Source organism: Gossypium raimondii, chromosome 7 (genome assembly GCF_025698545.1).
Source record: "Gossypium raimondii isolate GPD5lz chromosome 7, ASM2569854v1, whole genome shotgun sequence".
NCBI lineage: Eukaryota > Viridiplantae > Streptophyta > Magnoliopsida > Malvales > Malvaceae > Gossypium > Gossypium raimondii.
Genome location: NC_068571.1, coordinates 4,533,631 through 4,554,280, shown reverse-complemented (window position 1 = coordinate 4,554,280; position 20,650 = coordinate 4,533,631). Strand labels below are relative to the sequence as shown.

At 33.6% G+C, this 20,650-nt stretch overlaps 3 protein-coding genes across 3 annotated transcripts; 2 read left to right on the top strand and 1 right to left on the bottom strand.

The window, feature by feature from the left end:
* Window positions 1–7: 7 nt before the first annotated feature.
* LOC105766000 (uncharacterized) lies at window positions 8–3,921 on the bottom strand. The gene is made up of 10 exons (XM_012585300.2): window positions 3,274–3,921; window positions 2,965–3,177; window positions 2,670–2,870; window positions 2,476–2,583; window positions 2,209–2,346; window positions 1,843–2,094; window positions 1,401–1,721; window positions 1,113–1,290; window positions 909–987; window positions 8–283 (listed from the first exon to the last, which is right to left on the bottom strand). Exons 1-8 carry the CDS (start codon window positions 3,778–3,780, stop codon window positions 1,123–1,125), a joined length of 1,908 nt encoding a protein of 635 aa, XP_012440754.1. The 5' UTR covers window positions 3,781–3,921; the 3' UTR covers window positions 8–283; window positions 909–987; window positions 1,113–1,122.
* A 1,474-nt stretch (window positions 3,922–5,395) lies between these two features.
* LOC105766008 (uncharacterized) lies at window positions 5,396–5,964 on the top strand. The gene has a single exon (XM_012585308.2). The coding sequence runs from the start codon at window positions 5,461–5,463 to the stop codon at window positions 5,845–5,847; it is 387 nt and encodes a 128-aa protein (XP_012440762.1). The 5' UTR covers window positions 5,396–5,460; the 3' UTR covers window positions 5,848–5,964.
* A 3,671-nt stretch (window positions 5,965–9,635) lies between these two features.
* LOC105765963 (MDIS1-interacting receptor like kinase 1) lies at window positions 9,636–13,191 on the top strand. The gene is made up of 2 exons (XM_012585255.2): window positions 9,636–12,408; window positions 12,500–13,191. The coding sequence occupies exons 1-2, from the start codon at window positions 9,729–9,731 to the stop codon at window positions 12,904–12,906; spliced, it is 3,087 nt and encodes a 1,028-aa protein (XP_012440709.2). The 5' UTR covers window positions 9,636–9,728; the 3' UTR covers window positions 12,907–13,191.
* Window positions 13,192–20,650: the final 7,459 nt, after the last annotated feature.

The following is a 20,650-nucleotide window of genomic DNA, read 5'->3' as shown; positions in this document are numbered from 1 at the left end:
CAGTCTATAGAGCAACTCATATTCTTGGTCATTGTATTTAGCTATAAATGTTACTGGATCATCTGTTCTTCTATCAGCTTACACATCAAAGCTTCGCAAACTAACCTACCCTATTTGACCACGAAGGTCAAACCAATCATCATTAATAAAATTTAACACTATCCCTTAAAGCTAAAAGTAGATTTCATTAAAGATACTATCCTCACCATGAAAGGCTAACAGGGCTATAGTAGCCTAATCTTTTACAATGATTCACCATGGGCAGTAAGTTCAAGGATCCATCCTGCATAAAATAAGTAAAATATTCAGTGAAGAGCCAAATAACTAATCGGTATTAATCATTCCGGGTATTAATCATTCCAGTTTTGAACCGGCATATGAAAAAGAGAATTATCTGAATATCTATGATTAAAGGGTAAAACAAGCAATGGGTAAATCTTTAAGTGATCGTAAGGGAACTATCTATTTATGGCAGCTTGAAGTAAGGTTTAACAAAAAAGAATGAATCAAACAATCCCAGTTAGAAGAAGATAGGTATAACCCAGAATCAAACAATCCCAGTTAGAAGATGATAGGTATAACCCAGCTAAGCTTCATCCATGAGCAGTTGACCACTCCAAGATAAACAAAAGAAAACATTTAAACAAGAATTAATTGCTTATGCAATCAATTTCTATGATTCACATTGGACAAATATTTAGCTTGATTGTGCATATTTCTATTTAGCATGTAATACGATATACCTACTGATATTATTGTATATTATGATAAAAGTACAAACTAATTTTGACATGAATCCTACAATTGGTAGGACAAATGAATCAATCATTTTTTGAGGATGACATGCAAATAATAAATTACAGACCAGTCGAAGACAAGAATGTCAGCAAAAAAATCAATAATTGCACCTTCCAGATAGCCAGTTCAATTCAATGAGTTCCGTAGGAGCCATATTAACTTGGGTAACATAGAGATCATACATATCAGCTGCCAAAAAAAGGGTCAAGAGTCAGAACCTTAACAGTAAGAAAGTAACCTATATACCATCAAGCATTGGATAATCATCATTTAGAAAAGGGAAAAAAACTAAAAAGTAGAGAATAAAATGCCACCACAATCAGATCATTTCTCTTCATCCTCAGAATCTGACTTTGCAAAAACAGGTTCTGGCTGGGTTTCAGCATATGCAGGAGCAATGAACTTTGGGTCTTTTTCAGCAACATCAGCGTACTTAAGTATAGCTTCTCTAGGATCTTCTTCCATCCATGTTTCTTTGATCATTCCCCCTTGCTGCAATGACAGGCAACAGGTAAGTCTCTTCCACTAGCTTTAGTTATACAACATTAAAACTTTGACGAACCCAAGACAGGCAAGTTCTTAGAAAGGAAAAACACCATTACCTTAAGAAGGTACTGGGTCAACAAACTTCCCTTGGTTGAACCAACCCTACCACCATGTCCTGGTCCTGTTATTGGAAGTTCAGGTTTATGTGACTTGACAGGATCCTTCAGTATCTTCTCCCGTTGACGCTTACGGCTTGGTTGGTCTCTAAATAATGGTAGTGCATGAGGATTGTGAATCACAAGCGGTGCCTCAAAATCATCAACAGATTTCTTCCTAGGTGCACGTGCAACACAAACAAGAGCTCCTCTCTCACTAAGTGTTGGATCATATAGTACATGAGTCCCTCCTTGGCTTTTGTCTCCTGATGTAGCAAATATCTAGAACAGAAACAAATAAATTAGTGTATTATTTTATTGTTATAAGTTTGTGCTTTCTTACCATGCATGCATATGAATCTGCGCTTAGGATAATGCAGAGAGAGACAACACTATGACATACCTGATTTAATCTTGGGTGCCAAGCACACTGCACCACACTGCAAGAAGGAGATATCCCAACTCTTTGAACAAGTTCAAGTTTTGAACAATCATAAAAACACAGCAAACCTCCAACGGTACTTTCCTTCTCAACGGATGTTCCAGTTAGAAAGAGTTGCTCATCGGGACTAAATGCAATATTTGTTTGGGCATAGTTATTTGGGAGATCATCAAACACCTTGAGAGGGGCTTTAATTTGGCGTAAATCCCAAACCTGACATTAATTCACAATTCATAGCAAATATCAAGATTCTAGAATGTATTTTTTTGGTTTTGGGGTTTGGGGAAGAGGGGATTTCATCACCGTCTGAAACTCTGTGAAAATTACCTTGAGTGAACCATCAAAGCTTCTGGACAACAAAGTTCTCCCATCACTAGAAAACCTAAGCCCAGTGATATCATCAGAATGACTTTTTTCAATGTATATATCTGGTCTGCTTCCCCATCCAGGCTTGAGGGTCCATATCTGCAAAATAGTTCAAGCAATCAATTCATCTGATTACTGAGAAAGCAGAAGCAGAAGCAGCAACACAACACCAAGCCATTTTGCAATCAATCAACATAAAAGAAGTGTTTAGCTATCAGAAACAAGTACCTGTATAGAACCATCACCAATTCCACCAGCAATACATTTCCCTTCACGATCCCATGCACATGTTGTAACAGGAATTCTTCCTGGCCTTGCAAGTTTTGGTTTGATAACCTGGATAATAAACAAGTGAACCATTTTCTTACCTAATTCGCTTCCAATAAAATCAGCAATGTAAACACACACACACACACACACACCTGCTTTTGACTTTTGAAGTCATTCACATCCCATATACGAAGTGATCCATCTTCAGATGATGTCAAAATTGTCTCCTTGGTTTTTGGATGCCACTCTCCACAAGTCAGCCCCGATATATGTCCCTTAGTATTCTTCAGATCGCGAATATACATATCCCCTTTTACAAACTCGCCTAAAGTAAGTCCATCTCGATCATATATCTAAATTGAAAATCAGAATACAATCATGAGCAACTATTCAATCAATACTAGAACATCCCACAAAAACACACTAATTACTTATGTAAGAAGTAACCTTAGCTTGAGCAGAGCCAGTGACACATAAGAACCGGTCTGATGTGGGACTCCAGCTTAGATTACGAACTTGGTGGCCTTCAAATGGTTCAAGCTGTCTAAATGATTGTAAACGAGAATTCATTCCTTGAAAATCAAACATTCGAACCGTATAGTCAAAACTACCCGAAAGAACCCTTGAGCCAGAGTGATCAATTGCAAGAGCTGAAACAATCTGAAAGCATTAAACATAATTAGGATTAATTACTTTAGTAATAAGAGATAGAAAAAAGGAATTTTACCTTGGAGAAATTACGATTAAATGAATTACCTTAGTATGCCCTTTGAGAACAATCTCATTGCTTAATGGAATTCGATAACGATTCTCCTCCTCCCCATCCTCCTCCGAGTCAGAACTCGGCCCAACTGGCGGGCGTGGCGGCCCAATCATGACATCGTTATCGTCATCCTCACTGGAACCTGGAGGAGGCGGAGGAGGTCCTACCATGACGTCTTCGTCATCCTCATCAGGAACTGGACCAGGTGGCGGACGAGGCGGGCCAATCACGGAGTCATTAGGGTTAGGGTTGGGAGACTTAGAATTGCGAAGGGAATCGAGCCAAGCTTTGGAATAGGAAGAAAGAGACGGAAGGGCTTCATTGGTTTTATTATTACTATTACTAGCGGTGGTACTAGCGGTGGAGGCAGCGGCTCCGGCGGTGGAACGGCGAGTGGCGTTGTGAATGGCTTCAAGAGAGGTTTGGGATTTTTGCTGCTTACCAAAAGCAAGAGGGAACTGAGCTCTGATTCCGTCGTAAATTTCGGCTTCGTCTTCCATTTCGTTCTTTCCCCTCGCTGTTGGATCGAATTCGAAAACGTAACTTTATTTTTGATTTACAGAGGATTATAGCTGTAGAATGTGGTAGGCTCCTGGTAATGGTCTAGCCCTGGTACTCGAGCCACCCAAATCAAGCCAAGGGGTTTAGCGGCTTGAAAATGGAAATAAGCGGGCGGTACTTTCTTGGTCTTGCATTGTGGTTCAGCCTGGGCTGGGCCACTTTTTCGATTCATTAATGGATTTTATGCTTTTTCATTTTCAGCCCCTTATAATTTAAGGCTGCCAACTTTTAGCCCGGATAGTAGAGACTTTAAGCCTTTGAATCGATCGGTTTATTTCACTAAACATCCCACCTAAATTTTAAAGTGTTATAATTAAATCCTAAAACTATCAATCTCATTTCAATAAGGTCTTTCAATCAACCTAGCTATTACCTTGTTTGTTAAATACTAACTTAGATCTAACATAAATAATGTTTAAAATATATTTATCAAATTGCAAACACGTTGTATCTAGGGGAGAAATCAATTTTTTTTTGAGGGGGACCGAAATTAAATTGTATATTTTTACGATAATAAAAATTTAATTTTACCATTTTAATAGCATATATCTTTATAATTTTTAAAGGGTTAAATTAAAATTTCATCATTTTTGAAGAGGCCAAAGAATAATTTTACCATTAAAAAATTTAAAAATTTTCCGTTTTAAAGGGAGTTGGGGAGCCTGCCAGCCCCTGGGTTTGCCACTAGTTGTACTTATCGCATAAGCGATCTCATGTTAAAAAAAATAATCCCTTAATTTTAGTGAAGTAATTTCCAAGTTCCCATATACAAGAATGAAGCCATAATTTTTTTTTTTGTTAAGGAAGGCTGGAATAAAATAAAATAAAATAATTAGAGGGTGAAAGCATGAATTTTGTATTAAAAAAACTTAAATTGAATTATAAAATATTAAAAATGACTAATAAGTATAATTGAAGCCCTACTTCTTAAATTTGCCCTTGAAAAGATACACATTTATATAATTTAATTAATATGTTTTAAAATACTTCATCTCAAATTTTAGTTTGCATTTAATACCTAAATTGATATATATTTTTGGTTCAATAATACCTACATTGAGATTTGAGATAATAGAGACACATAATTGATATAATTAGTGCAATTAAATTTTTAAAATGTAGTTCCAAATATCATACATGAAAAGATAAGTTCACGGTAGGCAGGTGCAAAGGCAAAAAAGTTTTTAGGGAGGTGAGAATTAAATGGTATACTTTTATGATAGTAAAATGAAATTTTATCATTTTAATAGTCTATATCTTTATAATTTTAAAGGATTAAATCAATTTTTCTTATTTTAAAGGAGCCAGAGTACAATTTTACCATATACTAATTTAAAATTTTTAATATTATAAAAGTACTGAAGGTGAAATTTTCCATTTAGCGACTCTGACGGTAGGGTTTATTAGGTTTTTCCTCTAAGATGAGAAGAGACAAGAAAAGAGTGTAGTTGAAGTCATTCTAATAGAACATTTTGAACTTTTCTTGTTGTCGCGGACAACCAAGAACCAAACACAGACTCATATGCGCAAGCAAAGAAGCAAAACCCATTGAAATCAACTGTGATATACTTTTTGACCCAACAATTCCAAAACAAACCAACCCAAAAAAAACCCCAACAATGTCGGGAACCGATGGTACCCCAGAAATTGGCTTAGGCTCTTTCAATACCATTAACATAGAAGGAACCAATGCCGGAGCTACGATGATCATCCGTCACGGCACGTCCGGCGAGCACGAAGGCTGTTGCTGCATCAACATTTACACCAACAGCAACGTTCAAGGTTGTAACAGTTCTGTGTTGGTGGGGAGTAACATAAAAATGAAGAATCCAGGGGTGCATATCTACTTGGGAGATCTTAAGTTTGGCGGAGGAGGATGTTCAAAACCCAGATCATTTAGTAGAAGAAGAACAGGCGGTGGTGCTACAGTAGATTTTAGTAGCGTCTTTCTGTTTGTATTTGTTCCTGTTATTTTAAGTCTCTTGCTTTCTCATGTGCTGCTTTAGTGAGTGTTAATTGTATTTGTTCATAGTTTATTTATTGTTATTTGAAGAATAATATTTGAAGAATAATATGGAATACAAAACTAAAGAAAAAGGAGAAGAATTGTTTTTCTTTTCCAATTCAAGGTGTAATTAATTTAAAATTTTAATTAATTTATTTATTTAATTAAAAATATATTCTTGTCCCGGTTGGATATCCAAGTTGGCATTTAAAACCCATGTGGACTACCATGTAGGATTGTCATTAGGGAGGTAATGGAGCTTAACGGAAGAGTGACCACTTCTTAACAAAACAATAACGTAAGTGACTAAAACGTACATAAGTGACTAAAATGCAATCTGAGGCAAACAAAAGTGATTATTTTTATAATTTACCCATATATTTTTAATGCGAATATAACTTAGATGTGATATAATTAGACCTACTCATGGGTTGGGTCATCCATCCAGGCTCGCAGGCCTGTCTGAAAAGTGGGAGAATTTGGACAAAATACGAGACTCGGAAGATGGGCTTGGATAAAATTTAAGACCAAGTTTCTATATGAGCCAAGCCTTGGGCAAGATTTTTTTGCCCGAGCCTGGCTTGACCCGGATATATTATATTATAAAAATATCATATTAATTATATATATTTATATTTATATTAAGTAACTAACTCAATAACAATTAAACCCATTACTCAAAACTTAAAAAAAATATCCAACTAAATAACCCAATCCAAAATATAAAATTTTAAAAATTATATTTAATACAATAAAATATTCATTATATTTATTTGTGTTTTTAATATAATAAATAATTTATTATACTTATGGTATTGTTTTTAATGTCTTAGAAAACTTTTATTTTAACCTTTTTTAGTGTATTATATTTTAAAATAAAAATTAATCTAAAAAAATCAAATATGGACAGATCAGGTCGAATTTACCTTTTTAAAATTGGATCAGGCTTAAATAAAAATAAACTCTTTTTTTGAGATGGGTCGAACTCAAACTTAAAAAATTAATCTAAATATATTGCATGGATCTAGCCCGAACCTATCCCGACCCGACCATGAGCCGCTCTAGATTTAACCTATTATTCATATTAAAGTATATTATATCATGTTAATTATGTGGAAATATAATTATTTGGTTCACATGTCATCCACGTCCACTTTAGTAATCTTCAATAGGAAATGCACCGTTTCACCTTTTATGAAATAAATAAAATAAAATAAAATCAGCCCACATGTTAGCATGTGGAAGATTAGTTTATTTATTCAAGTAATATTATGTGAAGAAAAAATGGCGGTGGGGTGGTGGAGCATGATTGATGATGGTGCATCATGGCTTTAACTTCCTAGTATTCTTTTCTGTACTACATAACTGATGACCGAACATTCTTTTTCTTTAATATTGCAACTCGGTACTTCTTTCTTTCCAAAAAGGATAAGACAAATATGTCCACATGCATCTTTCTCTCTATTATAAATTAATTACGAAAATAGAGTGTTTGTTATAGTAATTTTGGGTATTGTTAGTGGTGGAGTTAGAATTTTTTTTGGGTTAGAATTAAATTATATTACGATAGTAAAAATATAATTTTATCATTTTAATAGTTTATATATTTATAATTTTTAAAGGATTAAAATAAAATTTTATCATTTTTGGGGGCTAATGTGTAATTTTACAATTACTAATATTTTATAAACTATAAAGGATTTAAATAAAAAAATTTTCATTTTAAGGGGACCGGGACCCTTGTCAGACCCCCTAGCTCTGCCATTAGATAATGCCTAACACAATGGTAACATCGATGAATTTAAAAAAAAAACCTGAAAAAGTGAGAAAAAAATATTTTTTTGTGGTGCCGCCTAACCATTGGTGACACTAGTGAAATAAAAAAAATGATAAGAAAAAGAAAAGGTTGAAAAAGTTAAGAAAAAATAAAGCTAAATTGTGGTTCTACTAGACAATAAATTTTTTACTATATTTAATGCCTTAATGTACTTTCCCTACATTTAATCCTTAAAATCATAATTTTTTTTAATCGAGAGGATGCAGCTTAATATATTGACGACACCAATTAAAAAAATATTTTTTTCACTTTTTTAATGTTTTTTTTGTCTGACTTTTATTTTTAAAGTTCATCAGTGCCACCAAAATGTCAGGCGGCACAAAAATTTATTGTAGCAGATACCCCATTTTCGTAATTAATTTGTTGTTTACTCTATTTTTATAATAATTAATTTTTTAATATTATTTTTGTTAAAAAATGTTTAATTCAATTAGGTGTTTTATTATCTTTCATTTTGACCATGGAAGGGTATTTTTTTTCATTACCATTATGTATAATAACATTGGGTCTTGAATGTGTTTAAAGAATGATATTTATAAGAGAATAAAGGTTAATCAAATTGAGAAAATAATAGAAATTCCAACAACAACAACAAAAACTTCATTATTTCTAAATACCAAAACTATAAATGAATTATAGTTTAATGTGCAATTGTATACACGAACTTTGATTTTGTGCAATTTTATATATGAAATTTTGATTTGATCCTATTATTGTAAATTATTAACACAATTATTGATATAACATCATTTTACTTATATATTAAATAAAAATTATATTTATCTAATATAAAAATAAATTAAAACATATTTATTTCTTTAAATGTGTATGATTAAATCAAAATTAAAGTTTCAAGTATACATTTGAACCACAATTAAAGTTTATATATACAAAATTACATATTAAATCAAAATTGATGTACCATTTATAAAATTTGTCTGTCTCTCTTTCTCTATTTAGTTGGCCTATAACATGGAAAGATTCCTTCCAATTCAATCATAACAAATAAGTAAAGCCACCCTCACATAGATTATTTATTTTATTAGGACATGATGGGACCAGGTTTTTGTGTCTTTACAACAATAAATTAGGTTTTTAATCTTTAATTTGTATTTAATCACTGTTTGTTCTATTAAAAATAATGGAAGTGGAAGTTGCCAGTATTACTTTAGCTTTGATGTTGAGAAGGTCACATGTACATCAATAATTCCTAAATTCTTGTCATACTTTGAAGTTAACCTTACCCTTTTCTTCACCTTCACCTGGAAATGATTTGAACCATCTTCCCTTTTTCTTTTAAAAACTTTTTAGTATGAAGTTCAAATACGGGTAAGCGCTCATCTTAATTCAATGTGAAATTTTTTCGAATCGAGTTGAGTCGAATCAAATGAAATTGTTCGAGTTAAATGTGAAATTAAAATCTTGTTATAGTATAATTAATCCCATGTTAGAACACGTATAATGAATTTATTTAGCTCCTAAATTATTATTTTAGAAAATTTTAAATTTTAAATTTTCTTTATATAATTTTAGAAGTCTTTTAAAAAATTATAATTATAAAAAATATATAAATTTTAGAATTTTTATAAATATTTTGATTTTAATTTTTTTGTAATTTTATTGAGAAAAGATTAATTTGTTTATTTTTAAAATTGATAAGGACTAAAGAGGTATTTATACAGTTTGTTAATCGCTTAGGTTGACTAAGTGTTATTTCATAGATGTAAGTTTGTATTACTTATATGTTTAGGTTTATTCTCTTTTATCTATTCACCATGTTTAATGTCGGAGAAACTTCCATTAAAGTCCAAAAGCTTCCCTGTATAACAGCTGTTGCAGAACCCAAGATCTCACGAGCTCTCCAATAATTAAACTAATCACCCATTTCTTTATTATTTATATACCAATACTTATGCATCAACCACTCTTCTTTTCTTCCAAAAACACTAATGTAACCATGCCACTTTGCTCATCTTTTCCCTGTTTCTAGTTCTTGTATATGAAAATGGGAATCCATTCATCATTGTTGCTCTTCTGCTACTGAGATGCCACTTAAGAAGATCAATATGAAAATGGGAATCCGTTTATCATTGTTGTTCTTCTGCTACTGTATTGGTTCTTGTTCTTTCGGTCTTGCTGAAAAAACCAACCTGAATAATGAAGTATCGGCTTTGTTATCGATAAAAGCCGGTCTTATCGATCCATTGAATAGCCTTCGAGATTGGAAATTGCCGGACAATGTGGCATTGAAGCATTCAGCTCACTGTAATTGGACTGGTGTATGGTGCAACTCTGATGGGGCAGTTGAAAAGCTTGATCTCTCGTTTATGAATCTCAGCGGACGAGTTTCTGACGATATCCAACAGCTGAAACGCCTTACTTCTCTCAACTTGTGTTGCAATCAACTGTCGTCGGCTTTACCGGAAACCATATGCAATCTCACATCACTTAACAGCATTGACGTGAGCTCTAATTCATTCACCAGCAGCTTCCCTGTGGGTTTTGCAAGAGCTGCAAGGCTAACTTTCCTGAATGGTTCAAGCAACAGTTTCACAGGAGTTCTCCCTGAGGAACTTGGCAATGTAACTTCATTGGAGACGCTAGACCTGAGAGGCAATTTCTTCCAGGGTTCAGTTCCAAAGTCTTTCAAGAGCTTGCACAAGTTAAAGTTTCTTGGCCTTTCAGGGAATAATCTCACTGGCCAGATACCAGGAGAATTGGGGCAGCTTTCATCACTGGAGACCATAATTATGGGGTACAATGAATTTGAAGGGGGAATACCAGTTGAGTTTGGGAACCTTTCTAGTCTAAAGTACCTTGATTTGGCAGTTGGTAATCTTAGTGGAGAGATTCCAGCTGAACTAGGGAGACTCAAGCTACTCGAAACAGTTTTCTTGTATAAGAACAGTTTTGAAGGTAAGATTCACCCATCAATTGGCAACATCACTTCGTTGCAGCTGCTGGATTTGTCTGATAATGAGTTATCTGGAGAAATTCCTGCTGAGATATCTGATCTTAAGAACTTACAGCTCTTGAACCTAATGTGCAATCGGTTATCAGGCGCAGTTCCTACCGGAATTGGAGGTTTGACACAATTGCAGGTACTTGAGTTGTGGAACAATTCCTTGTCAGGCTCACTGCCGATCGATCTTGGCAAGAATTCACCGTTGCAGTGGTTGGACATATCGTCCAATTCATTCTCTGGTGAAATCCCGGGAACCTTGTGTGATGGAGGCAATCTCACCAAGCTCATTCTATTCAACAATGCTTTCTCAGGGACATTGCCAGTCAGCTTATCAAATTGTCCATCACTTGTTCGTGTTCGAGTGCAGAATAATCTTCTATCCGGGACAATTCCAGTTGGACTTGGTAAACTTGGGAGGCTTCAGAGGTTAGAATTGGCAAATAACAGCCTCACCGGGACAATTCCGGATGATATAGCTTCTTCTACATCACTTTCTTTTATTGATCTTTCTAATAATGATCTTGAATCTTCTCTCCCTTCTACCATTCTTTCAATCTCGAGCCTGCAAACGTTCATTGCCTCGAACAATAACTTGGTTGGTGAAATCCCAGATCAGTTTCAGGATTGGCCTTCACTTTCTGTGCTTGATCTGTCAACAAACCATTTCACAGGAAGTATTCCAGCTAGCATTGCTTCATGTGAGAAATTAGTCACTTTGAATCTAAGGAATAACCGATTGACCGGAGATATTCCAGAATCGATTGCTATGATGCCTACTTTGGCTGTTGTCGATTTGTCTAACAACTCTCTAACAGGTGGGATACCTGGTAATTTTGGAACCTCTCCGGCTTTAGAAATGTTCAATGTTTCGTATAACAAACTAGAGGGTCCAGTTCCTGCAACTGGTGTGCTAAGAACAATCAATCCGGATGATCTTGTCGGCAATGCTGGTCTCTGTGGTGGTGCTCTCCCTCCATGTAACTTACATTCACAAACTTCATCAAGGCAAAGAAGTTTGCGAGCAAAGCATATTGTTGCTGGATGGCTCACTGGGATTTCATCGGTTCTAGCAGCTGGAATCTTACTCATCGGTGGGCGATCACTCTATAAAAAGTGGTACTCACATGGTAGTTGCTTTGAAGAAAGGTTTGAAGCAGGAAAGGGAGAATGGCCATGGAGATTAATGGCATTCCAAAGACTTGGTTTCACAGCTGCTGACATCTTAGCCTGTATCAAAGAAACAAATGTGGTTGGGATGGGAGCCACCGGGGTCGTATACAAGGCTGAGATGCCGCAGTCAAATGCAGTCGTAGCAGTTAAAAAGCTGTGGAGATCAGGAACTGACATCGAAAACGGAAACAGTGGGGATTTTGTTGGAGAGGTGAATCTCTTAGGGAAACTTAGGCATCGAAACATAGTTCGGTTATTAGGATTCCTTCATAATGATACTAGCATGATGATAGTGTACGAGTTTATGCAAAATGGTAGCTTAGCAGATGCCTTGTACGGCAAGCAAGCCGGTAGGTTGCTGGTAGATTGGGTTTCAAGGTATAACATAGCACTTGGTGTTGCACAAGGCCTTGCTTATCTTCATCATGATTGTCATCCACCTGTAATACATCGAGACATCAAGTCGAACAACATACTGCTCGACGCAAATCTTGTGGCAAGAATTGCAGATTTTGGTTTGGCAAGGATGATGGTTAGTAAGAATGAAACGGTCTCGATGGTTGCAGGGTCCTACGGCTACATAGCTCCCGGTAAGTCAGCAGTTTTAACATCTCACTTCCATGGATTTGATTCTATTTTTATATACTAATCCTAATGTATTGCTTAATAACCTTGTCACAGAGTACGGTTACACTTTGAAGGTCGATGAAAAGATTGACATTTACAGCTTCGGGGTGGTTTTACTGGAACTTTTAACCGGGAAACGGCCTTTAGATCCAGAGTTCGGAGAATCCATTAACATTGTTGAATGGATTAGGAGAAAGGTTGGAGACAACAGAGCTTTAGAAGAGGAATTAGATCCTAATTTAGGGAACTGTAAGCATATTCAAGAAGAGATGCTCTTAGTTGTTAGGATAGCACTTCTCTGCACTGCCAAGCACCCAAAGGACAGACCATCAATGCGAGATGTGATTACGATGCTCGGTGAGGCAAAGCCTCGGAGGAAAAGCAGTAGCAGCAACAGCGGAAATGCATCGACCAAAGAGATGCCGGTATTTAGCACATCGCCTGTAAATGGCCTCTTCTAGGAACAGAATAACATTTCCCTTTCCAAAAACTGTATTCTATTTTGTATCTAGCATTGTATTTGTTAAGCCTTGTAATCACTCACTGGTTCATTTTGTTCAGAATATCAACAGGGATATCAAGCTGGCTTTCACCTGCAAATAAAGTCCCATTTTTCGGGGGCGAGCCATGCATGATGATAACTCCGTTGTAACTCAAATTTTTATTTCTCCTTGTCAAAGTATTTGTAATAGTGCAGATCTACAGATAAATTTCTTGTAAAATCCATCTTCTTATGCACCCAATTGCCATAGAAAAAAGAGTGTCGATTACAGTAAAATATAATCAGTTATGTATATTGGTATTCAAAAAGTAAGATTTCAAAAGAAAATATGCATACAATAATCATACAGCAACAGCAGGAGGGCACAACACAAAGGTTTAAACGTTACACAACGTACAGCAGCATTGGTCATCATCCTTCACCTTCATCAAAATCGTTGCAGTAAGAACCATACATGAACCATGGTTGATTAGCCAGTAACAACCGTGGTTCATTAGTAGGCCCGTTCTTGACATTTTCGGGCCCTAGGCGAAATAATAAATCGAACCTTTTTAAAAAAAACTATAAAATGTAATACAATAAAATAAAATCATATACTAATAATTTCATTAAAATAATATTTTTTATGACATTAAGCGAATAATATATTTTTCTAACAAAATTTAAATTAAAAAAAATATTTTTCATTCAATCTACTCCTATGTCATCAACTAGAAAAACACAAAAAATTATAACAAAATGGGTTTTGCGAGAATTCTGAGATGCAAAATTAGTAATGATAACATCAACATCAATGTTTTCCAAAAAAATCATTCTCGATTGATAAAATTGCCTAACCATTCAACCGTGCTTGTGACATTGACGACCTCAAGATTCATTTCTCTTATAGGTTCCTTTTCAACTAAAATGTCTCTTGTTTTGTTATCAAGATTAGCTCAATTTCTAATATTATAAATATCCAAAAAAGGAATTGTTTGTTCTTCATCAATGCCAATATCACGAGGAATTGTTTGTTCTTTATTAAGACTAACATTTTCAATATTGGATACATTTAACACATCATTAAGCTAATTTGAATCATTAATTTCATCATTCTCATTCTCATTGTCATCATTTCATTTAATTGATCTAAAATTTCATTAAAAACTTTTTTTAAAATAAACTTATCAATAGCATATCACTATGATTTTTTAACTCTTCAACACGTTTTCTCTTTTCCTTTTTATAAAGGAGATACTCAAGTAACACAAGAAAATAAAACAATAACACCTGATAGAAGAATTCCAAGTTGAATATTTGCTTTCACATTGCTAATTCTAAAAGTCAAATTGAGTCACTGAAATTATGTAAATATAATTAAAATAATTAATTACAAATAAACACTGTAATTAAAAATATCCAATTATTTGTGAGTAAAATGCAACTAAAAAATTAAATGAGTAACAAAAACAATTAAAAATTCAATTGCATAAACTAATAAAGAAAGGGTATGCAGTAGTATATTGTACTATGGTTCATCAAAAAGGAATTAGGGGAGAAGCTAAATATAAGGATGACTTAATGACTTTATTAGTTAAAACCCAAAAATATCATCAAATTAAGAATGAAAAGATTACAAGAAAGAAGAATAAGGAGGAGAAGCATACCTGCAATAATGGTAAATCTGACATATCATGGATGAGAGGCTTTCAGTCTCTCAAATATAAAGTAATAATTAATAACTTCAATTGATCAATGCTAATGAGGATGAATGATGTATTACTCAAATCAAAATTGACCCTATTTAATTTATAGAAAATTTCTTCCATTGTCATGGTTATAGGAAAATAAAGAAGGTTGAATGCTAGTAATGATTGATTTTTTGAGAAAAATTGATTTTTTTTTAAACTTTAATGATAAGAGTTGGAATTTAGGAATTAGAGGAGGCTTGGAGAAGCCAAAATGAAGTATTTATGGCAAAGAATTGAAAGCCCTAACCATTTAATTAATTTATTTTAGTGTGAGTTTTTTTCCCACATTAAAAACTGAAAAAATAATTTTTTGGGGCTCCTTTTAATCTTGAGCCCTAGGCAGCTACACTTCAAAACAGCCTCAGGGCCGGCCCTGTTCATTAGCGATTGATTAACAATTCTTGATTGGCGAGTCTAGATGGCTACCAGATACCTGATTTTGAATTTAACTCAAGCTTAGTTAATTTGGTTGCCAGGCTAAGGAGCTGAGTAAAATGCTAGATATATATAACTATTTGGAGATTTAAGGTGAGTTTGATAAATTGAAATTTTAAAATTAATTATTGAATTTTCAATATTAAATTTGATGAGTGAATTTATACTAAAATTTTATTTGGTAAATTAATAAATATAATTATTGAATATAAAAGTTTATGTTTAAAATTTTATTTATTTCTTAATTTTAATTTTATTAATATAATATTTTATATTATTTTAAATAGTTTTGATAGTAGAAAAATATGATAATTTGAATCTCATTTTTTAAAATAATAATTATTTTAATAAAATAAAATCAATTTAATACACGCCTTAGCATAATCAAGTGTTGTAGCCCTAACTTTTTATAACGATTCGATTTTTAGAAGTGTCCAAAACGTGATTTAGGAATTTCATATTTGTAAATCAAGTTCGTAGGGATAATATATAAAGGTTAAGGAAGTTAGTATGAAAATATATTGAAGTTCAGTTAAGTAATTTAATCGAGAAAATAATTAATTAATGTTCGAGGGCTAAATTGTAAAACTTTAAGCGCTATTAAATTTAAATTTAGAAAATGCTTAAAGATCTAGATAGCAATTATTTAAAGGGCCAAAATGGTTATTAAATCATTTTTTTTAAAGTTAATAGAGAATGATGATAGTGTTAATTTATTTAGTAAAATTATAATTAAAGAAAAGTAAATAAGATTAGTTAAATAAGTAATCATAATTAATTAAGTTTAATTAACTATTTAATCTAACTATATATATTTTTAAGTGGATGGAAAGAATATGTCTGGCTGTCGCGAGAGAAAGGAAAGACGAGAGTCGTAGACAAGAATGAAGTTTGTACTTTCATGATTCGAGTTCGATATATATATGCATGCATGATTGTTGCATACTAAGGGCTAGTTTAGTATTGCTTTTGAAAAGTGTTTTTAAAAAATATTGTGTAAAAGTGCTTTTGAAAAGTTTGGTTTAAGATTTGAGTGTTTAGCATTGTTGTCAAAAAGTACTTTTAAGAAATAAAACATCCATTTTAGACAATGTATTATCAATTAACAAATATGTATTTAAATAATTTTCAAATTAGTTAATATTATTATATTTTAGTAAGAATATAAAAATAATATATTATAACTTGTTGTTAATATTTTAATATATGAAATATAAATTTTAAATATTTTAAGTAATAAATATTAATTATTTATAAGATTTAATTAGAATATATAAAGTATATTCTAAATAATTAAGTATAACCATTAAATATTTGTAATTAGATATTAGCACATTAGTATTATTTTAAAAAATATTTTTTTATTTTTAATTAATGATTTTAACACATTTGCAATTAAGCACCAATAAAAAAAAGGAAAGTACCATGTTGTTGGAGGGGTGAAAAAGTAATTAAGCACCAAAAGTGTTTTTGGGAGAGGAAAAACTAAAAATTTTAGCTTCTCCTTTTTAAAAGTGCTTTTCAAAAGTAAAAAATTTCAATCAAAAGCAGCTTGTTTAGCACAACTTTTCTTCCAAATGTGTTTTTTTGAAGCAATACTAAACAAGGCCTAACTATTGAGGTAAGATCATTATTTGTTTCATGAATCGAATTATGTTTCAGTATTGAATTCTAAGAATTGAATTGTTCTAAGCATTGTAGAAATGAACATAATATGAATTGCTAAATGATATGTGATGTGAATTGATGATGAAAATGGTATGAGACCATGTGTAATGACCCTGTTTCTAATCGTGTCAAAAAATGCGATTTTGGGACCTAATTTCCTTAAACTGAGTTTGTAAATATTAAATAGAGATATTTACGGAGTTAGTGTGTTGCTGAATTGAATTTTGGATAAGCAGTTTAGTTTAAAATGTGGTTAATTAAGGTACAAGGACTAAATTGTAAAAGTTTAATTGCTATAGATTTTTAATTAGGAGAAGGTTTGAGGACTTAAATAACAATTATCCAAGGGACTAAGATGAAAAATAAACCTATTCTAAATGGATGATTGTAACACCCCGGATTTTGGGGTTAGAAGTTTTGAGCTTTGTGGTTAGGGACAGTGTGTAGGTTGAGCTATTGTGTTTAGTTGCACATTTTGATGTTAGAATGGGCTTGCTGGTTTGGTGGCTATTTGTGTGTTAGTGTATCTCTGGGTTGCGTGCTCAAATCCTTGTGTGTGCATTTTGGAGAAATATTTTTATTTTGTTAAATAGCAAATTTGTTTTAAGTTTAAGAATAATTATTTTGTTTTATTTTTATTATTTTTATTTTTACTTTGGTTACAACTTTTCTTTCTTTTCATGTTCTCCTCTCCCTCTCCTTTGTTCCCCTTTCTTATTTATTTATCTATTTGTTTTGTTTTGTTTTCCTTTCTGCTTTTGCGAAAATGGTGTTGTTTGTGGTTTCTGGAGAGCTTCAGTTTTTTTGTCGTCGAGTCGATGTCTGGACGTCTTTGATCGCGAATCAGGTGTTAGTTCAAACTCTCCAACTCCATTTGTGATTTGTTGTTTCGATTATGTGGAATTTGATATATTTTAAATGGATTGGTGAATGTGTGGAAGGTTTCGCTTTTAAGTTGCGTAAAACTTGGTTTCCTATGGCATGGTTCTGAACTGTTAGAGCTTAGAGGGCGTTTGGTGTGTAAATTCATGATTTGCAGGATGTTTCGAGGTGGTTTCGGGACCACATGGGTGGCCACACGGGCGTGTGCCTATTCACATGGCCTTGTAGAATTAGGAATTAGGGTTTCCGGGCAAGATTAGGTGTCACACGACAATGTGGCTGATTTAGGGAAATTAGTCGATTTTCACATGGCTGTGTCCCTTGGGCATACGGGCGTGTGCATTTGAGAATTAGAGTTTGGTTGATTGGGTGCCACAGGACTGTGTGGCTAATTTGGGGATTTAGGGATCCCACACGGGTGTATGTTTTGGACACACGACCATGCCTGGGGGGGCACACGGCCATGTGCCTCTTTCCACTCGGGTGTGTGCCCCTCCGCAAGGGCGTGTTGACCCCCCATACGGCCTAGGTATTTTCACACGGCCGTGTGGCCCCTTCTCGTTAATTTTTGACCTGTGTCCATTTCAGGCTTGATTATGTTTCTGTATGTTCTGACTCTTAGCTAAGTTTCAGTAAGGGTGGTCGGGACTTTGTTTTGGCTTTGGCTTTTGTGTTTTCGTAGTTATAACTTTTTTTAAGCAACTCGTTTGAGTGTTATTCGATGTTATTATGAAATTAATTCTGAATCTGGGTTAGTGAGTGTACGCATTTCTAAATCTGTTTGATTGGTGTGTGGGTGTTTGTATGTGGTGCGCATTCTGTGGCTGCACGAGAATTCTGTGATTAATTGACTGAATGTGGGCTTTTGTGTCCATATGATTGTCTGAAAGTTGTGTATTTTGATTTTGTACCCCTATCTGTATACATACATTTGCATAAAACATTTGGGGTTTGGTTGTAAAGAGAAGGTAGACTAATTCTGATCTGATCTGATCTGATAGTTTAACTACAACATATCTATACAACGATTTACCGCAATGCACTGTACTGCATATACGTCAGCTTTGCTGCGTATTATTATCTGAGTGGCCTAGTCCACATACGTAGTGTGTAGGGTTGGATAGGCCTTTTAAGGTCCTATGTGGTGTGTTTGGTTGGATGAGCTTAATTAGCTCTTTTGGGGTGTGATTGAGGGACGGAGAGGTGTTTGGCTAGATGGGTGGGTTCATATTGATGCATTTCATTTTCCACATTCTGTCTCACTATCTGATTGTAAGTTTAAGTGTTTATAGGTCGTTGTGTTTCAGTACTGATACGTTTGATTTGTTTTTGATGGTGAGTGTTTTGGTATCGACCCGTTAATGGGTTTACTAATTGAGTGTTCTGGTTGTATGATATGGTGTGCTTGATTGTTACGTACGATTGAGAGGTTAGTACTGTGTTTACCTTTTGGTTTTGTATTTCTCTGTAAGTGCATTCCGCTTTTGAACTGCTGTTTGGTTTGTTGTTCTATAATTTTGTTGTTAGTCACCTTTTGAACTCACACTAAGCTCATGTAGCTCACCCCCTTAGTGTTTCCCTTTGAAGGTACATTTCTGAATTTTGATGTTGGACTCGGCACGTCGGAGGTCTCGAAGTTACGTGTTTTAAATAATTAGTTTAAGTACTGTTTTGAAAGCTGAGGTATGAACTTTTGTATTAAATACATGTAAGCATTATTTGGACTGAGGTTTTTGTAATACCGGGATTTTATATCTTAGAGTTTTTATGGAACTGCAATACTGTAATATTTTTCGATTTGTTAAACTAAAATTTCCCACGATCACTTTGGTGATCGATGTGACCTCCGAAATTTGGTCTAAACTCCTAGGCTGAGTGTTGGGGTGTTACAATGATGGCGAGATGTGATGTCAAAATGTCATTAGTTTAAATTAATTAAAGATTAAAGCTTAATTAAGCACGATTAAGTTAATTAAAATGAATCATATTATACATATGAAAAGTTAGCAGAAAAAGATGATTAATCTCATCTTCTTCAACCTTTCTTACATTCCACCATTGAGGAAAGCTTGAAAAACCTAGTTTTAACATTCGATCATCTTTACAAGTAAGTCCCTAGACTTTTTTTTTATTTTTATAGATTTTTTTATCATGGAAGCTTACTTAAGCTAACCCATTAATTATTAATTCCGCACATTAGGGACTAAATTGAATAAAATAAAAAAATTATGAAATTCTTGTAGAAATAGAAAGTAGATGGTCCCTAATGAATATATGTGAAATCAGATTTTAATCTAAAGCTCTGGATTGAAAGTTATGCTTATCTTGGTTTTAGGGACTAAATTGAATAAATTACAAAATATTCATAAATTGATATTTGGCTATGAATTGGCTGGTAATTGATTGTGTGATATGCTTTGTGACTACTTGTAGCTAACGTCGACGTGGAATCTTCGAGAAGGAAAGGAAAAAACGAGAGTTGTTGACAAATGACGTAAGACCACGATTTGTACTTTTATGATTCAAGATAGATTAATTGCTTGCATATATGTGTTAATTATATAATTGTATGTCAAGGTGAGCACATGGTGATGTTGTGAATGGTTTTAATTTGGTTTGATATAGAATATTGATATAGAGGACTAAAATGAATAAAATGGCATGAAATATTTGAATTGTGATATGTTGTATAAAAATTGAAATGAAATGTGTTATATAATATGAAATATATGTATTTGATTATGAAATGGGATTGTGGTTACGAAAATGATATGAGATATAATACGGATTGAATTGTGAAGTGAAATTGAATATTGATATCCTATTAGTTATTTGGGTTGTGTTAGATATAGTTGGCATGTTATAGGATTGGTTTGTGTACGGGATTATACGCTTATGCCCTAGGATGCACTTCATGTGCCAGATATGCACTACATGCACCAGGATACACTTCATGTGCCAAGATGTACTATGTGTGCCAGTATGTAC

Bases quoted from the DNA above. Each gene is read 5' to 3' on its own strand.
- LOC105766000 (XM_012585300.2), bottom strand. From the start codon at position 3,780: ATGGAAGACGAAGCCGAAATTTACGACGGAATCAGAGCTCAGTTCCCT. The intron at 2,584-2,669 runs GTGTGTGTGTGT...TTTATTATCCAG, and splicing joins ACTTCAAAAGTCAAAAGCAG to GTTATCAAACCAAAACTTGC. The intron at 2,095-2,208 runs GTAATTTTCACA...AATTAATGTCAG, and splicing joins GCTTTGATGGTTCACTCAAG to GTTTGGGATTTACGCCAAAT.
- LOC105766008 (XM_012585308.2), top strand. From the start codon at position 5,461: ATGTCGGGAACCGATGGTACCCCAGAAATTGGCTTAGGCTCTTTCAAT.
- LOC105765963 (XM_012585255.2), top strand. From the start codon at position 9,729: ATGCCACTTAAGAAGATCAATATGAAAATGGGAATCCGTTTATCATTG. The intron at 12,409-12,499 runs GTAAGTCAGCAG...ACCTTGTCACAG, and splicing joins CTACGGCTACATAGCTCCCG to AGTACGGTTACACTTTGAAG.